Genomic DNA, 19,332 nt, shown 5'->3' with positions numbered 1-19,332 from the left:
GATTTAATTGCTTATGATGTTGGGGGAGGTGATCCTAATAATAGGCACTCAACTACTGGTTTCCTTGTGTTTTTAGGTAAATCTCTAATATCGTGGAAATGCAAGCAGCAGCAGAAGGTTTCTCTTTCCTCCACTGAAGCTGAATATAGAGACATGGCAACCACCACAATGAAAGTCGTTTGGCTCAAGTGACTGCTTGCTGATATGGGGAGCTAAAGCAACACAAGCCTCACGAATGTGTTGTGATAACAAGAGTGCAATCTACATTGCAAACAACCGGACGTTCCATGAACGCACCAAACACATTGAGATGGATTGTCAATATGTCAATGAGGAGTACTTACATGAAACCATTGATCTGCCATATGTTACGTCAGAATATCAATTAGCAGACTTCTTCACCAAACCTCTTGCGGCTCCCAGATTTCACTTCCTCTTAGACAAACTTTCGCTCATTGTACCATAAGTTTGAGGGGGAGTGTTAAAATGTAAAATATACATATATAATAATAATATTATACTTATATATTTTAGTATTAAATTTTTTTTTCTTTTGTTATCTAGTTCTATTAGAACTAGATACACCTAGTTTGGTCAAGTTCCAGTTGGAACTTGACCACTCTCTAGCCGTTGGAACTAGTCCAACGGCTAGAATTCTAGCCGTTGAACTAGTCCAACGACTAGAGAGGGAGAGCTCCTTATGAGCTCTCCTCAATCTCTTTGTATAAATAGGGGTGCATCCCCTAATGTAAAACACTTCTCCTCAATGCTTATTAAGCATTTATTCTCATAAATAAAGTGTATTATTTATTTTATGTTTTTCCATTTATACCCTTTTATGGGTCTTGTCTAAAGTATCTTTTAGATACTTCCTTTTGATAGATTCAAGTGCATTCGTGGAAGACTACCATTTCATTACAAATGAGCCCAAATGCAAAGAGAGGCACTCGAAGAAACTTAACTCATTTTAATGAAAGTATACTTTCCATTAGAAAAAAGGCTACAATGTAACTCTTTTGTTAATCTGTTGTTCCATAGATAAGTCATAAAATTGCCATAAGAAATTTTGTGCAGGGACAGACAAAAAAATGGCAAATTACCATTGTTACATCGACATATACTGCAAGGAAGAACTATAATAGACTTATCCCCCAAATGCCTCGTCAAGCCATGTATGAGTTTATTGATCGAAAATCCAACAATCAGACTGAATGTCCTTAAAGGGAGCCACCTTCCCCAGGCTTCTTCCACCATACCATATACAGCGTGAAGGCAGGTGATCACCTTACTCAAATTGCAAGTGAGGTGCTTTTATGATTTCTAGCAAGTAGCAAGTTACTTTGACCAGGAAATTTGAGTCCACAAATTACTAAAATTTCTTTAGTTATGCTTACATAAGTAAATGACAAGACCTAGAAAGCCAACCTGTTGTCTCATGAGCTATACAGATACTATCTGAGATGTCTCCATCTCTCATGGCAGCTTGAATCATTTCCAGGTTGCAACTCTGAAAGATCAAGTGAAAATGATCGTAAGGTTATCATTCTAACTCCTATATCTTGCATGCTACTGAAGTGGTTTATTTGTGATGGACATGCTTAGCACTACCAACTTCACTTTATAAGGTTAAGAACGAGAAATCCCCTACACCATAATTGCTAGTACGATCTTCTTCATATGATTTTCTTTGCAAAAATTTTCTAGAACACAAAACCCATCTATGACACATACCAGGATGAAGGCCAAAGAGTCACAGGACATATATGCTATGGATGAAGGACAGCAAGAATTATTAACCCAATGGCACAGACGTACACCTAAAGAATGAAAAGATAAGGCTGTTGAGATCTGGATGGAGGATAGAACTGTCTCCCCAAAACATTCACATGGAGCTATAATTTTTTGCATGACCGGATGAATTCATCCAAAATTCATGACAAGTGATAAAAGTGGGACCTAGTCAAGATTTTTAGATCTCGTTCCTTTGCAATGCAGATATCAAAATCCTATACATATCAAACAAATTCAAGATTTTCTAAAATGCCATGCTAAGATACAGCTAACAAAAGAAAAATTGCAGGGATATCTCACAAAGAACACCCACAACCTCAAAAATGCTGACTCTAAACAAAAGGTAAACAAATCACAAATATCATTAATAACATCATTGATAAATGAACACTTGTGCTAGATGAGAAAAGTGAAACAAGTTACTTTAGCTCAGCTGACCAACCAAATAAATGATGATTCTTTGTGATAACACTAACACAAGATTGAAAGTCAAGGACCTCAAAAATCACAACTGAAAGAACAAAAAAATTTTGAGGAACTTAACAGAGTTATTGCTTTGTGATCATCACATTTCAAAATTCCATGTGGTTTCAGCAACAATCTTTGGAAATTTAAACTCCTCTGCCAAGCTGAAAGATGTAAAGATCTGCAAAGAAGAAACCCATAAGACTGTATAAGAAACCAATACATTCAAGGACACTATCATACAGAAAAAAGAAAATGATACAGCAGTAATATGACTGAGGCGATTCGGAATGGAAACATGGAGACCACCTGACTGAAATATCAAATTTTGACTTTTCGGTCCTTTCACAGGAATGAAGAATTCTCTAGATTATGATGATACTCAGTTAGAAGGAAAAACCTGATGTAGGAAAACTGAAGATTATAAAGACTTAAAATCTTTCTACAGTTACACTAGGTTTGGAATTTACTTTATGCACACGGAGAGACGTACATGCATAATTGAAGCCGAACTCCAATTCATTAGGAGTTAGGAGTATGAATTTGTGGTGAACTTGTTGAAGTCCACAAAAGTCTGGAGAGAGAGAGAGAGAGATCATGATATTTTGAAGACACTGCTAAGGTTTTCCGGCTTTGCTTGAATAGATAGCAAATCTGTCACATGGGTAAGGGTGCGGGTGCGGGTGCGGGTGCGACACGGGTGCGGAGCAATTTTAAAAATTTTGGACACAGGGACTCGGCTATATATATAGATATTTTTTAAAATATATATATATAATAATATATCCAGTGTGTGCATACACCAGCATGAGTGTTTTTTACAAACTTTGCAAATTATACTTTTGCCTTTGCAGAAAGGGGGGTCCGAGGGCTCCCCCCGATGTAGGTCCCGCTGAGCGGTCAGCGGGCGAGGGTCCAGGTGGGGCACCCCTGGCGGAGGGGGGCAGCGCCCCCCGGAATTTTTTTTTCTGGGGCTTATGTTTGAGACTCATGCTATATATATATATATATATATATATATATATATATAAAGATTATTTTTTTTGTTTTTTGCCCTAAAAATGAACATTTTTGGACTCAGTCAACGTTAACTGAGTCCAAAACAAGGACGGACTCAGCCTCGACTCGTTGACCGAGTCCGACTCGGCGTTGACCGAGTCCGACTCGGCGTTGACCGAGTCTGGGCCGTGTCCGAAGCCACACCCGTGTCAGGGCATGTCGACTCGGGTGCGGTGCCTCCCTAGCCGAGTCCGTGTGACATAGTAACAAATAGATAATGCATATGGGATGATTCTTGGGCATCATAAATGGTAAAAAGAGGTTCAGTAAAGACTTGGGGAATAGTAGATATGCTAGTAGAGAGAAGCAAGTCAGAGAGATTATCCCGATATTTTGCAGAAATTGCCAATAATTTCTCACTAGGATTTAACAGACAACATATAGAAAGTGCACACTGGAGGCTTTTTGGTGCTCATTAATGTTCAGAAGAGTTCAGCTAATAGTTGGAGAACATAGTCGTGTTAATACCTTTTTTGTTTTCCACAATCCAACATGTTAGTAATACATAAATCTGATGCTATCTGCTCAATGTATCAAAAAGAATGGTGTTCCTGTTAACACTTATGAAAAAAAATACCAAAAAAAGAGAGCTGGATCATCTTCTATTTAAAATAGCAAGAAAGCTATGTCACCTGGGTACAGGTGCGGTACGGGGACACAGCTACATACATATATAGGGAAACTAGAATATGTTTACCAACCAAATATGTTTGCTTGTATGAATCGAGTTTTTCATAGGTTTTCTTGCAAATCTAACCCTGCAGATGCATTCGGCGTGGTCCATTTGCTAGGAATCGACTGTTGGATCATTGTAAAGTCATTGATTTTCATCCCTTAAAAGATCCTTGTTATACATCGTAATTGGATGATCCAAGAGTCTGTTCCTATAAAACCAAGTATCTAGATCACATCCGTACAGTAAAATTTTCAAAAAAAAAAGTAAAAAAACTGTGAAAATCTTGGTTCATACTAGTAAACATATTTGGTTGGTAAACACATTTCAGTTACCCTATATATATATATATATATATATATATATATATATATATATATATATATATATATATATATATATATATATATATATATATATATATATATCACATAAATACAAAATAAATTTCATATAATCTAAATATATATGTTATATCTAAAATATATATTATATAGAGAGAGAAAGAGAGTTTGGGTCTGGATTATGTATGAATCTATATTAAATCCATATTAAAAATCCTTTTTTATCTTAAAAAGAGAGAAAAAACAAGTTTGGGTCTGGATTATGTATGGATCAATATCACCATCCATTTTTTTAGCTTTATTTGTTAAAATATATGCACACACACACACCACACACACACACATATATATATATATATATATATATATATATATATATATATATATATATATATATAGTTTTGCAGTCAGGGGCATTTTTGTCATTTTACCCTTGTAATTAGAAGGGTCCACTAGGGACTGTTTTGTAATTTTTCTTTTATTATTATTATTTTTTTTATTTAATGACCAGGGGCTCTATGGTCATTAACCATATAGAGTCGTTGGGACTCATCCCAACCGTCATAAATATGATCATTGGCCCGTTGGGGAGGTCAACGACTCTATGGGAGCCTCCCCTTGGTCCTTATGGTATATAAATAGGGGTTGTTAATCCCTCTCTATGTCATGCTTTTTTATAGCATTTGCTCAATAATAAATTCATTATTTTTATATTCTTGTTCCTTTTTGTGAGCATTGTGATTAGCCCTTAGTGGCTCTTTGTATCTTGCCCTTTAGTGGCTTTTTATTTGCGTGGGTGTGCATTCTTCATTGACCTTTGTGGCGTCTTTCTTGTGCACTTGAAGTTTCATTACATGGTATCATAGCCCTTTGGGTTCTTTTGATATTGGAGGTCATGTTCGTAGTGATTAAAGATCATGTGTTCGTGATAAAAGTTTTTAGTGCTCTCATTTTCTTCTTTATCTTTTCCTCTTGTTATTCATCATGGAGCATGAATCAAGAGTTGAGCTCTCCTTCAAACTCAACAGATCCAACTCCATGATGTGGTCTTCAGCAACGGAAAATTACCTCAAAGGCAAGAAACTTTGAGGATTCGTGATGGGCATCACTCTCTAACCATCTTTAAAGCCTACCAAAGTCGAAGAAGGTGTCGAAAAGGTTTTTGAAGGAGATTATCCCATTAAAGCTATCCATGAGCATCGATTAAAGGTAGAAGATGGAGAAAGCAACCATGTTAAGATTTTAGCATGATTTATGAACAATGTTCACATAAAAATATGTGCTAACAATGGATATAGGAAGGGTGTTATTTGTCATTATTGTAATGAACCGGGCCATATTAAACCGGTTTGCCTAAAACTTAAAGGCAAAGTTGCTTCTTTTGGAGAAATCACACCCAAAAAGAAAGAATCTAGCAAGAATGGAGGATATTAAAGAAACTCTTAATCAAATATCGAAGGCACTATAACAATTACTCAAATAATCTTCTTCTTCGGGTGCCGCCATTGCATCTTCTTCATCTCCTATAGGTACGTGGATTCTTGACTCGGGTAGTTCCTTTCATATGAACCCTCATTCGAATGTTCTTTCTAAAGATTGTGTAATGAGATATGCAAAAATACAAAAGGTTCAATAATGAACCGAATATCACAAGCACTTAATGTGCAAATTACACAAACCCACTATAGGGTGAATGCCAAAAGGCATAAAAAGAATATTATTCAAGAGAGAACGTGAGAGAACTCATACACTTTTGAGAGGGGGGAGACCCCCTTTATATACAAGAGGGTAGGGGTGGCAAAACCTGACACGACCCGCCAACCTGTTAAAATGTAAACTGTAATATATATATATATATATATATATATATATATATATATATATATATATATATATACAAGAGGGTAGGGGTGGCAAAACCTGACACGACCCGCCAACCTGTTAAAATGTAAACTGTAATATATATATATATATACAAGAGGGTAGGGGTGGCAAAACCTGACACGACCCGCCAACCTGTTAAAATGTAAATTGTAATATATATATATATATATATATATATTCTTTTATTATTTTCTTTTTCTATTTTTCTTTATTTTCTTTTTTAGCATCTAGTTCAATAGAAACTAGATATTTGATCCAGTCAAGTTCTCGTTGGAACTTGACTGTGCAAATAGCTGTTGGATTGTAGTCCAACAGCTATAATAAATGTTGTTGGACCGTAGTCCAACCGCTATAATAAGAGACATTGGACTAGAGTCCAACGTCTCTTTTGGAGAGCTCAAAATGAGCTCTCCTCTCTCTTCCACTTTTTTGTATATATAGGGGTGAACCCCTTCAATGTAAATCACTATGCTTCTTAAGCATTTTGTTCATGAATAAAGTATTATTTATTTTTCAAGTGTTCTTCCTTTTATACCCTTTCAAGGGTCATGCTTGTAGTGTCTCCAATAGACACTTGTTTGTGAGTTATTCGTGCATTTGTTGAAGACCACCATTTCATTACATGGTATCAGAGCTACGAAATCCTTAGATCTTGAAGTGCTTCTGCCTCGATTTTCGTGCCACATTTACAAAAAGTGTTTCATCACCTTGTTCTTGGTTCAAGAAGATTTGTTTGAAGAAAGGCGAACTTGTGCTACAAAAAAATTTGGTTTTGTATCCTGTCTTGTTCCCTTGTCTACTCTTTTTCTTTTCTTTTTGTTTTTCTCTCTCTCTCCTCCTATTTATTCCTCTCTTACCCTTGTAAAAGATGGATGACAATGATAAAATCACCATCATTCCTATGAAACTAAATGATACTAACTATGTAATGTGGGCTTCGATTATGAAGCACCATATTTGGGGAAAAGGTTTATGGGGTATAGTGGATGGTTCCGATTTGGAACCTAAACTATCTCTTACCAAAGTAGAGGGTGATAAAGAGGTTCCTCTAACGGAAGAAGAGAAGAGTAAGGCGTTAGCCACTTATGAAAAGAAATGGAAAGAGTGGAGGATAGAGCATGCAAAAATTATGTCATGGCTCATCAATAGCATAGACATTAAAAAATGCTCTAGTCTAGCTAAGTTTGAGTATGCTGATAAGGCTTGGAAATACCTCAAAAACATGTATTCCCTTAAAGATATTGCACATGTATGCAATTTACAAGACAAAGTTCGGACAATGACTCAAAAAGATAAAACTATTCGAGAATATTATAATGAGTTATCCGAACTTTGGGAAGAGTTGGCTCTTCTTGAGCCCAAATGGCATTGTGCCGAAAATATCGAGCTTCGCCAAAAGCAACTCGATATGGAACATTTCTATCAATTTGTGAATGGTCTAAGGCCGGAGTTTGAATCCACCAAATCAGCCCTATTACATCGTGGAAAAATTCTTTCTATTGTTGATACTATAGAAGAGCTCATTAGGGAGGAAAATAGACTTAAAAAAAGTACTCCAAAAGTTGATGATGACTCGATTTTAGCTGTATCTAGACCAGAAAATCATACTCGTACTTACAAATAAAAGAAAAGTTATTTGTCATCATTGTCATGAACCGGGGCACTATAGGCCTCAATGTCCAAAGTTAAAAAGAAGAGAAGAAAAAAGAGTTGCATCTGTTGAATCCGAGTCAAAAGATCAAGATGCACCTGTGTTTATGGCTCAACTGATGGAAATCCTTCAACCTCTTCTCAAAGGGGTATCCTCCTCAACCGAAGCCTCAACTGGAGCGGCAGTTGCATCTTTCTCCGGTCCAGGTAACTTTCCTTGGCTTTTAGATTCTGGTGCTTCTTTTCACGTGACCCCAAATGTTAATAGTCTATCCGAATGTCTTAAAAATAACTCAAGTGTGTCAAAAGTTTTTACAGCTGATGGCACATCTCTTGAAGTAAAAGGAATAGGATGTTTTGAAAATCTTCAAAAATCCAAAAAAAAAAATTATCCCAGAAGTTAAATATATCCTTAAACTTAATTTAAATCTCTTATCTGTCTCGCAAATATCTGATTATGGATGTAATATCTCCTCTTCTCATGGTTGTTGGGTACAGGATCGTCAGTCAGGGAAGCTGATTGGGGAAGGCCATAGAGAAGGAGGACTCTATTACATGGACTTTTTGGAATTACCCAAGAATGCATTTTGTTATAATATTCAGAAATTAGAATTGGATTTATGGCACAAAAGACTTGGCCATCCTCATATGTCTAAAATTCAATATTTTCCAAGTTTGGAAAAATTTTGTAATTCTGAAAAATATTCTTGTAAAGACTGCATTCTTGGCAAAATGAAAAGGTTACCATTTCTTAGTAGAACTTTTATTTCCTCACGACCACTTGAGTTAATACATTCGGATGTTTGGGGCCCCGCACCAGTTATTTCCAAAGGTGGTTATACATATTATGTCATTTTTGTTGATGACTTTTCTAGACATACTTGGATTTATTTACTTAAACATAAATCTGATGTCTTTGCTAACTTTCAAATATTTCATAAAATGGTTAAAAATAAGTTTCAAAATGATATTTCCGTTTTTTCACACTGATTCAGGGGGAGAGTTTATGTCCAACGAATTCAAAGACTATCTCAATTTACATGATATTACACATCAAAGATCATGTCCACACACTCCACAGCAGAATGGCCTAGCCGAACGCAAACATCGGCACATTATGGAAACTACTAGGACATTGCTAATTGCAAATCAAGTTCCAAAAAGTTTTTGGGCTGAAGCGGTCCTAACTGCCACCTACCTCATTAATAGGATGTCATCTTCCTTATTAAAGAATACAACTCCAATAGAAAAGCTTGTTAATTTAACTCCAGATTATTCTAGATTAAGAGTCTTTGGATGCAAATGTTTTGTTTTCACCAACAAAAATGACAAACTCTCTCCTCGTGCAATCCCATGTGCCTTTTTAGGATATGCTGATAATCAAAAAGGCTACAGGTGTTTCGATTTTCAAAATGACAAATTATATGTGTCAAGAAATGTATCTTTTTTGGAAAAAGAAAGCTTCTTTGAATTTGAAAAATCCAAGGATGTCGCTGAATACTCGTTTTTAATTGATCCAACTTCAAAATTCAATGAATGTGATGTTGAATGTGACCTTGACAATGATCAAAGTCCTATCGTTGTTGAAAATGATGATAATGAAGAGCAAATCCATAGGGATGTTAGTCTATAATATTCAAGACGTAGAGAGCAAAATCTTCCATGTGCATTACAAAAATACTCTGAAGTCTCACCTAGAAGAACGTTTAGAATCTCTAGACCTCCAGAAAAATTTGTGTCTTATGAATCTTTTTCACCCACGTATAGGGCCGCCATTACATTAATACAATCATATGTTGAACCATCATCCTATTCTCAAGCCAAAAATCATATAGAATGTATAGAAGCCATGAAAATAGAATTGGATGCACTAGAAAAGGCCAATACTTGGACGATCCAAGATATCCCTCCAGGTAAGAAACCTATAGGTTGTAGGTGGGTATACAAAGTCAAAACCAAAAGTGATGGGACCCTGGAAAGATATAAGGCTCGTTTAGTAGCAAAAGGATATGCCCAAGAGTATGGCATCGATTATGAAGAAACATTTGCTCCTGTGGCCCGTATGACCACTGTTAGAACTTTAATAGCCTTGACCTCCATTAGAACATGGCCTATCTTTCAATTAGATGTCAAAAATGCTTTCCTGAATGGGAATCTCGTTGAAGAAGTATACATGGAAGCCCCACATGGTATTAATATCCCTAAGGGTAAAGCTTTTTGTCTAGAAAAAGCTCTTTATGGTCTTAAACAGGCTCCAAAAGCCTGGTATGACCGATTTAGTCATGTTATGCTTGATATTGGTTTTCAACCTTGTTTAACTGACACTGCTTTGTTTGTTAAAAAATCTGATGCAGGCATCATTATTATTATTCTCTATGTGGATGATATGATCATCACCGGAGGCGACAAACAGGGAGTTGCAAATATGAAATCTCTTCTTAAAACTTACTTTGAAATGACTGACTTAGGTTTATTAAGATATTTTTTAGGCATTGAAGTTGCTTATTCCCCTCGGGGGTATTTGATATCTCAATCTAAATTTGCTCTTGATATCGTTTCCAGATCTGGAATTACAGATGATAAGAAAGTAGACACTCCAGAAGTTATCAATGTTAAAATGAAAATTGATGATGGAGAACTTCTTGATGATCCTACTCCGTATAGACAGCTCGTTGGAGCTCTTTCTTATCTTTCCATTACTAGGTCAGATATAACTCATGCGGTTCATACAGCCAGTCAGTTTCAGCATGCTCCCACCTCCGTGCATATGGGAGCAATTTTGCGTATTATTAGATACTTACAATCCTCTCTTTCACGAGGACTCTTCTTGCCTGCTTCATCTTCATTAAATTTAATTGCATATACTGATGCTGACTGGAGAGGTGATCCCAATAATAGACACTCAACTACTGGTTTTTGTGTGTTCCTAGGTGAAGCCTTAATTTCGTGAAGGTGCAAGAAGCAACAGAAAGTCTCTTTTTCCTCCACCGAAGCTGAATACAGAGCCATGGCAACCACCACTATGGAGGTTGTTTGGCTCAGACGCTTGCTAGCGGATATGGGAGTTAAAGCAACGCAAGCTTCAAAGATGTGTTGTGACAACAAAAGTGCAATCTACATTGCAAGCAATCGGACATTCCATGAGCGCACTAAACACATTGAGATGGATTGTCACTATGTCAAAGAGGAATACTTACATGGAACCATTGATCTGCCATATGTTACATCAGAATATCAATTAGCAGACTTCTTCACCAAGCCTCTCGCTGCACCCAGATTTCACTTCCTCTTAGACAAACTTTCGCTCATTGTACCGTAAGTTTGAGGGGGAGTGTTAAAATGTAAACTGTAATATATATATATATATATATATTATTTAATATTATTATATTTTCTTTTATTATTTTCTTTTTCTATTTTTCTTTATTTTCTTTTTTAGCATCTAGTTCAATAGAAACTAGATATTTGATCCAGTCAAGTTCTTGTTGGAACTTGACTGTGCAAATAGTTGTTGGACTGTAGTCCAACAGCTATAATAAGAGACGTTGGACTAGAGTCCAACATCTCTTTTGGAGAGCTCAAAATGAGCTCTCCTCTCTCTTCCACTTTTTTGTATATATAGGGGTGAACCCCTTCAATGTAAATCAATATGCTTCTTAAGCATTTTGTTCTTGAATAAAGTATTAATTATTTTTCAAGTGTTCTTCCTTTTATACCCTTTCAAGGGTCATGCTTGTAGTGTCTCCAATAGACACTTGTTTGTGAGTTATTCGTGCATTTGTTGAAGACCACCATTTCATTACACAACCCGCCTCTTAGGCGGGTTCGGGTTGGGCTTAAGCCAACCCGTTTAATAAACGGGTCGACCCGCGTAACCCGTTTATTAAACGGGTTGGGGGTATGCCAACCCGCCAACCCGACTGACCCGTTTAATAAACGGGTTAGGCGGGTAGGTCAACCCGCCAACCCGGCTGACTCGTTTAATAAACGGGTTAGGCGGGTGGGTCAACCTGCCAACCTGTCGACCCGCCAACCTGACCCGCGAACCTAAGAACCCGTTTACCCGACCCAACCCATTTATTAAATGGGTTGGAGGGTCATGTCGAGTTACCCGTTTATTAAACGGGTCGGGTTCGTGTTTGCCACAGCCGACCCGTTTAATAAACGGGTCGGGTTCGGGTTGAGGTATGCTGACCCGCCAACCCGACACGATTGCCACCCCTACAAGAGGGAACCACTAAAAGAGGGGAGCCATTGGGGCTCCCACAATAGACGTTGGTGTCCCCAACGTCCCATTGTGTGGGCCCCCCAATGGTCCCTTACATAAATTAAATAAAAAAAGGAAAAGTAAAAACAAAAATAAGAAAAAGAAAAACCTAAAAAATAAAAAAAGTACATAGTGAAATGACCGAAATACCCCTACCGGGTATTTTGGTATAAATACACAAAATAATATATATATTAACAGTTTACACTAATTCTATTTCATCTTATGTCTCAACCGCCAATAGAACCTCTTTAAAAATAGATAGTATTAAAACTCTTGATTGAAAAACTTCTCAAAATTTTCTTGTTCCAAAAATAAGGGTTGTTCCAAAATTGAATTTAAATCTTTTCTTCGTCTCTCAAATTTTCGATCATGAATGCAAAGTCTCTTTTTCATCTAAAGATTACATCGTGCAGTATCTCCAATTAGGGAAGTTGATTGAGCAAGGCTATAGGAGAGGCAATCTTTACTTTATGAATTTTTTACTCTTTTATCCAAGTATTTTTGTAATTATGTACTAAAAGTATTGATAATTGACATAAGAGACTTGGGCATCCTAGTTTTTAGAAGATGCATCTTTTTCTTTTTTTGAAAAATATTTGTAATAAAAAGAATGCATCTTGTAAAGATTGCATTTTTAGAAAAAATGAAATCTATTCATTTTTCCCATAGATCTTTCGTTTTGGCTCGTCCTTTTGAATTAGTGCATTCGGATGTATGGGGCCCTTCACCGGTCATATCGAAGGGAGGTTACTCCTATTATGTTATTTTTTTTTATGATTTAACTAGATATACATGAGTTTACTTTCTAAATCTTAAATCTGATGTGTTCTCCTTTTCTAAAGAATTTCATATAATGATTAAAAATCAATTTCTTAGTAACATATCTATTCTTAGATCTGACTCAAGAGGAGAATTTATGTCAAATGATTTTCAAAGTTATTTGAAACAAAATGACATTTTTCATCAAAGGTCTGGTCCTAGAACCTCTCAACAAAATGGGTTAGCGGAAAGAAAACGTAGACATATAATAGACACCACTAAGACTGTTCTTATTTCTAGGGGCATTCCAAAAAAAAAATGGTTTGAAGCCGTTTTAACATCAATCTACTTAATAAATAGAATACCTTCATATTCACAAAATATCCCTCCGTTTGAAAAACTTTAAAAGATTAAGAATCTTTGGTTGTAAGAGTTATGAGATTACTTATAAAAATGATAAACTATCTGTGTTTTCTTGAAATATGAAAAAAATAAAAAAAGTATCTTTGTTTTGACCCAAAGAACAACAAACTTTATGTTTCAAAAGTCATTACTTTCTTAGAGAATGAAAATGGATTTGATAACAAAGGAACTAAAGAGAAAATTGACTATACATTTTTATTTGATCTTTTACCAAGACATGATGACTCTAATAATGTTTTTGATCTTTGTTTGAATGATGCTTCTAGTAATGAATATCTAGTTGTTGATGAGGTAGGTCATCAAAATGAAAGACTAATTGAAAATATGCATGTTTATACCGAGTGTGGATAAGGTGATCATCCATGTACTCTTGACAAGTTCTCTCAAAATATACCTTCACAGGAATCCCAACTTAGGAGATCTAATTGAATCTCTAATTCTCCTAGTAGATTTGTATCTTATGATTTTTTTTCTCCCAACTTTAGAGAATGTTTAATAACTCTTCACTCCTATTAAAACCATCCCATTATAATGATGTCAAAAAATACCTTCATTGGATTGAAGCAATGAAAATGGAGCATGATGCCCTTAGAAAAGCCAACACTTGAGAAATAGTTGAACTTCCTCTAGGCAAGAAACCTATAGGACCTAGGTGTGCGTTTAAAGTCAAGACCAAAAATGACGGATCCTTAGAAAGGTATAAAGCAAAATTGGTTGCCAAAGGATATGCTCAAGAATATGGAATAGATTATAAAAAAATATTTGCTCCCGTCGCTAGAATGACTAGTGTCTGAACCATAATCATCATTGCCTTTATCCAGCAATGGTCAATTTATCAACTAGATGTTGAGAATGCATTTTTAAATGAAGAGCTTTGTGAGGAAGTTTACATGGATCTCCTGTTGGGAGTTGATATTAATGGTAAAATTTTGAAACTAAAAAGGGTCTTGTATGGTCTTAAACAAGTTCCTAAAGTTTGGTATGATAAATTTAGTAATGTTTTGATTGGTTTGAGATTTATTTCTTGTTATGTTGGCATTGCTCTTTTTGTCAAGAAAACAAGAAATAATATTGTAATACTTCTACTATATGTTGACGACATGATCATTACAGAAAATGACAAAGGAGTCATTGAAAGTAAATTTGTTTTAAAGAAAAATTTTGCTATGTCTAACTTTGGATTTTATAGATATTTTTTAAGAATTGAGGTTGTCTACTCATCGAGAGGATATACCCTCTCCCAAATGAAATTGGTAGATGGCATATGTGTTAGGTCAGGAGTTTCTGATGAAAAGAATGAGACCCCAGAAGTCATAAATGTCAAATTAAGACTTGAAGATGGTGTAATGCTTGAAGATAACTCATTATCACCAATTGATTGGATCTCACCTACATTTCTATCACCCGACCTCATATTGCTCATACAGTTCATACAACAAGTTAGTTTCAGCATGCTCCTATCACAATACACATGGGCGTAGTTACGAGGATTATTTGATATATTAAAAACACAATCTCAAAAGGGTTTTTTTATCCTCATCCTTAGATTTAACTGCTTACACTGATGTTGATTGGGGTGGTAATCCAAATGATAAAATATCAACTATTAGTTTTTGTGTTTTCTTAAGGGATTCCTTAATTTCTTGGAGGTGCAAAAAATAACAGAAAGTCTCGTTGTCTTCAACTAAAGCAAAATATTGAGTCATGGCTATGACAACAATGGAGCTTGTATGGCTAAGACTTTTCTCTAGGATATGGGAGTTTTGATCTTCAAACCTTCGAAGATGGTTATGACCATGGTTGTCAGTTGAGGAAGCAGGAGCGGGAAGCGAGGCACTTTCAAAATTTTAGGAAGCGGGAAGCGTGGGACCACTTAGGAGCGAGTCGGGAATCGTCTCAGAAGTGACCTAGGAAGCAAGGGGGAAGCGAAAAAAATAAAAAATACAAAAACATTGAAAAAAATTGGGAAAGCGCGGGGGAAGCGTGAAGGGAAGTGTGTTTCCCATTAAAGGGAAGCACGCTTCCCATTTAAAAGTGGTGCTTCCCCGCACGCTTCGAAAGCACGACATTTTGCGCTTCCCATTTTACCTAGGCGCTTCCGGTAACTCTGGTTATGACAACAAAAGTGAAATTTGCATTCCGAACAACCACATCTTTCATGAAAGAACAAAGCACTTGAGATGGACTGCCACTACGTACGTGATGAGTATCTAAAATGAACTATTGAGTTACCATACATCACATCGAAGTACCATCTTGCAGAGTTTTTCACCAAAGCTCTTCTTGCACCTTGTTTTATTTTTCACCTTAACAAACTTTTGGTGATCTCACTGTAAGTTTGAGGGAAGGTATATATATATATATATATATATATATATATATATATATATATATATATATATATATATATATGTGTGTGTGTGTGTGTGTTATTGTATATATACATATATATTTTTTAATATATATATATATATGTATAGTTTTGCAATCATGGATATTTTTGTCATTTTACTCGTTATAATTAGAAGGGTCCACTAGGGACTGTTTTGTAATTTATTTTTTCTTATTATTTCTTTTTTTTATTTAATGACCAAGGGCTCTATGGTCATTAACCATAGTCATTGGGATAGTCATAAATATGACTGTTGGGGAGGTCCCAATGACTCTACGGGAGCCTCCCCTTGGTCCTTGTGGTGTATAAATAGGAGTTGTTAGCCCTTCTCTATGTCATGCTTTTTTATAGCATTTACTCAATAATAAATTCATTATTTTTATATTTGTGTTCCTCTTTGTGAGCATTGTGATTAGCCCTTAGTGGTTTTTTGTATCTTGCCCATTAGTGGCTTCGTATTTGTGTGGGTGTGCACTCTTCATCGACCTTTGTGGCATCTCTCTTGTGCGCTTGAAGTTTCATTGCATCATTAACAAGGTTTGGACTTGTCCAAACCGGGTCAATAAAGCCCCCTTATAAAAGGGGGAAGGTCTCTCTCTCTCTCTCTCTCTCTCTCTCTCTCTCTCTCTCTCTCTCTCTCTCTCTCTCTCTCTCTCTCTCTCTCTCTCGTCTTCCCCCTCTCTCTCTCTCTCGACAGAGGGAGAAGACGAGAGAGAGAGGGAGATAGCGAAGGGAATCGAGAGAGAGAGACAAGGAGGGGTAAATCGAGAGAGGGGGAGGGGGGGATGAGAGTCAGAGAGGTGGGGAAGAGCGAGATCAGAGAGAGAGGGTCGAGGGTTTTCGGGGAGCATCTTTGTTTTTTTGTTTACTAGGCGTACCAGCATTGTGCCTGGTACCCATACCCGTGTTGATGCATGTCGGCACAGTTAAGGCGGCGTAAATGTTGTGTCGCGGTAACATAGCAGGAAATAGAATAAGTCAAGTCAATCAGCGGCCAGTTTGGATTGAGTCTAAATTACACGATCATTATCCTAACTAATACACTTATTCCAAGTATATACATTTTTAATTAGCTTATTATAAACCTAATGCAGGAACCGACCTTACTGTTCTAAAATGTAAAATTTCTAATAACCAACAATCAAACCATTATTCAAAATGATGAAATATTAGGCATGGTAGAAACATTAGGAACACAAGTTAGCACAAAATGATGAAAACAATCCAGAGAAGAAACAAGTTAAGGGTGCGTCTTCAATGCCACCAATGTGGGCGTCTTTATGTAACGCCTCAAGGCCCATTACTGTTGTCCCCATACTAGAGATGTTTCAAGCAAATGGTGGAACTCCAAAAGAAGTAGAAAATGCAACAGTTATTGAACACCAATATAACAATCATAGATTTGCTAAAGACGAGAGTGCCACTTAACAAACAACATGCTCTGAACTAAACTTGTCTATCTAGCCAGGCACATTGTACTACATAGGCTTAAGCTATTCAAGAAAGAGGAATATGAATCATATATCACTCTAGTTACCTATGCTTCTCCATTTGACAAACAGGCATCATGAACTAGAACAACGACTTGTGCATAAGCAACCATCTCTAACCACAAACACCTTAATTGAGAACAAACAAACAAACAAAAATCTCTAGCCAGAAACACAAATGTCCAGTACTGTGCACAACCCCAATAAATCTCCTCCTCTTGTAGTCCAAAATTCCAATTGATATCCAAAAAACTAATATAAACATCATGATATGCATAAGCAGCTACATACTTTCCACTATTCTAATAGAAGCAAGTAAGAAAAAGAAGCTCCTTCCCTCCCCTTCAATTAAGCAACAGAACCATGACGAGCAGAGCATGATCAGCACATAATCGAGAACTCTAATGTGCAGCTCTTTTTGCTAATATATTTCCTACATTTGAAAGGTAAATGTAAAAGGACTGCTCAATTCACTTCAACAACTGCATTGCCAGTTCAATCGGTTAATTTGGAACTACCACGATAAAAATTTGTCCTAAAAGGGGAAAAGTAACTTGTTTTTTCTTTTCTATCCTAAGGTATGGATTAAGGTTAATATCTATGCTGCCAATGGATCGAATTAGCAAAAGCATCAAGAAACATATGAATATAAAGAACTTCAAACGGAAGCAAAAGCAGGAAGAGAAAAAAAAATGAAAATTTGTCAAAACACCTCAATCCAGAAAAGGAAAAAAAACAAAGGATTTTCAACAATTACTTTGAAGGACCCCGTCTCTTTAGAATCTCGCGACCACTCCAACCCGACCAATTTCTTGGACGTCTGGTACGATGCCTTGATCACGTCCCCTCCGAAGACTTTGTGCGAGGCGGCGAAGTCCCAGGAATTGTTCACCAGATCGTAGCATGGCTCGAAAGTCCTGACCCCTCCCCCGTGAGTAAACGTATACTTGGTCTTGCAATTCCTGGAGCCGAAGACGTAGTTGGTGGAGAGCTTGTTCGAGGGATCGAAGGCGAGGCTGCCCTCTAGGGTGGTCATCCCGCTCGGTCGAAAATGAATATAGGTCAGGTTCAGGGGTTTCTCGAAAACCCTAATCGAGTTCATAAACTGAAACCTGACATCCTAATACCGATGGGAGAAGAGAAAGAAGAAAACCCCTATAAATTAGCATCCGATTCAACGAAGAAAATCTCAATAACCATAAAAGAGAGAATCGAGTATTGCTATTACCTTCCTGGGGACGTCGTAGTCGAGGATGAAGGCGCCGGGCTTCTCGAGGGAGAGGCCGAGGCCGTTGAAGCTGGGGCCGTTGACGAAGGTGGCGTCGGTGACGGTGGCCTTGAGCTTCACGTTGCTAACGTTGACGGAGACGGTGGCGGACGCCGGCTTCCCGTGGGTCTCGTACTTCGCCTTCAGAGAGGCCTTCATCCTTTCCCTCCTTCTCCTCCTCCTTCCTGACTGATGAGTCGCGCTCGCTCGCTTGCGCCACGAATACCACTCTACCCACCACCAACAACAACCCTTTTTCCCTTTTTCCCTTTTTCTGCTTCCTCCTCTTCCTCTTCCTCTTCCTCTTCTCTTTTGGCTGCGAACGAAGAAATCGTGTGCGGGGTTTTATCATTGACCGCCATTGATAGAAGGAGTCACCTCGGCCGTCGGAGCTCGAAGCGGACGGTCTCGATTCGTTGATGGGCTATGGGTCCGATTTAAACCGACCCGAGGTATGCGAATCGCTTCGGGATTCATCATTTCAGCTGGTGGGACCCATCAACGTTCGGTATTCGGGTGTGTTCAGTAGGGGGGAATATGACTCTGGTGTCAATCAAACATGTAGCGGACTTCCAAATGTTCAATTACGCTCGCGCCTGCACAGCTTAAGTTGAAATATATCGGATTAGTAGGGGTTTAAACCCGGATCCCATGGAAGGTGCAGGATCGAGTGTACAAGTACAACTGCGCTCTACCCCCGTCTGCCATATGGAAAACCATAGCTGGACCCTATAAGAATTACATGAACCAGATCTGGTCTATACCCTGTAAAATAATATATTTTTTATCTTAGTTTGGGTCCGGGTCTGATATGAAATTTCAGAAACCAATGCCCAGCTCCATATACTAATTGGATTCTTTAGGC

At 37.2% G+C, this 19,332-nt stretch overlaps 1 protein-coding gene across 2 annotated transcripts; it reads right to left on the bottom strand.

Annotated features, from left to right (window-relative positions):
* Nucleotides 1-1,214: 1,214 nt before the first annotated feature.
* On the bottom strand, nucleotides 1,215-18,779 carry LOC149834943 (outer envelope pore protein 24A, chloroplastic-like). 2 transcript variants are annotated; one of them, XM_090011615.1, is made up of 4 exons: nucleotides 18,429-18,779; nucleotides 17,958-18,320; nucleotides 2,336-2,437; nucleotides 1,215-1,507 (listed from the first exon to the last, which is right to left on the bottom strand). In XM_090011615.1, the coding sequence occupies exons 1-3, from the start codon at nucleotides 18,624-18,626 to the stop codon at nucleotides 2,357-2,359; spliced, it is 642 nt and encodes a 213-aa protein (XP_089867741.1). In that variant the 5' UTR covers nucleotides 18,627-18,779; the 3' UTR covers nucleotides 1,215-1,507; nucleotides 2,336-2,356. The 2 variants fall into 2 exon arrangements, with proteins under 2 accessions (XP_089867741.1, XP_089867740.1); XM_090011614.1 differs by lacking the exon at nucleotides 1,215-1,507 and having other exon boundaries at nucleotides 2,119-2,437.
* Nucleotides 18,780-19,332: the final 553 nt, after the last annotated feature.

This window comes from Nuphar pumila, chromosome 6 (assembly GCF_984573655.1).
Source record: "Nuphar pumila chromosome 6, dmNupPumi1.hap1.1, whole genome shotgun sequence".
NCBI lineage: Eukaryota > Viridiplantae > Streptophyta > Magnoliopsida > Nymphaeales > Nymphaeaceae > Nuphar > Nuphar pumila.
Note: the sequence above shows the minus strand (reverse complement) of the source record. Positions and strands in the feature narration are given on the sequence as shown.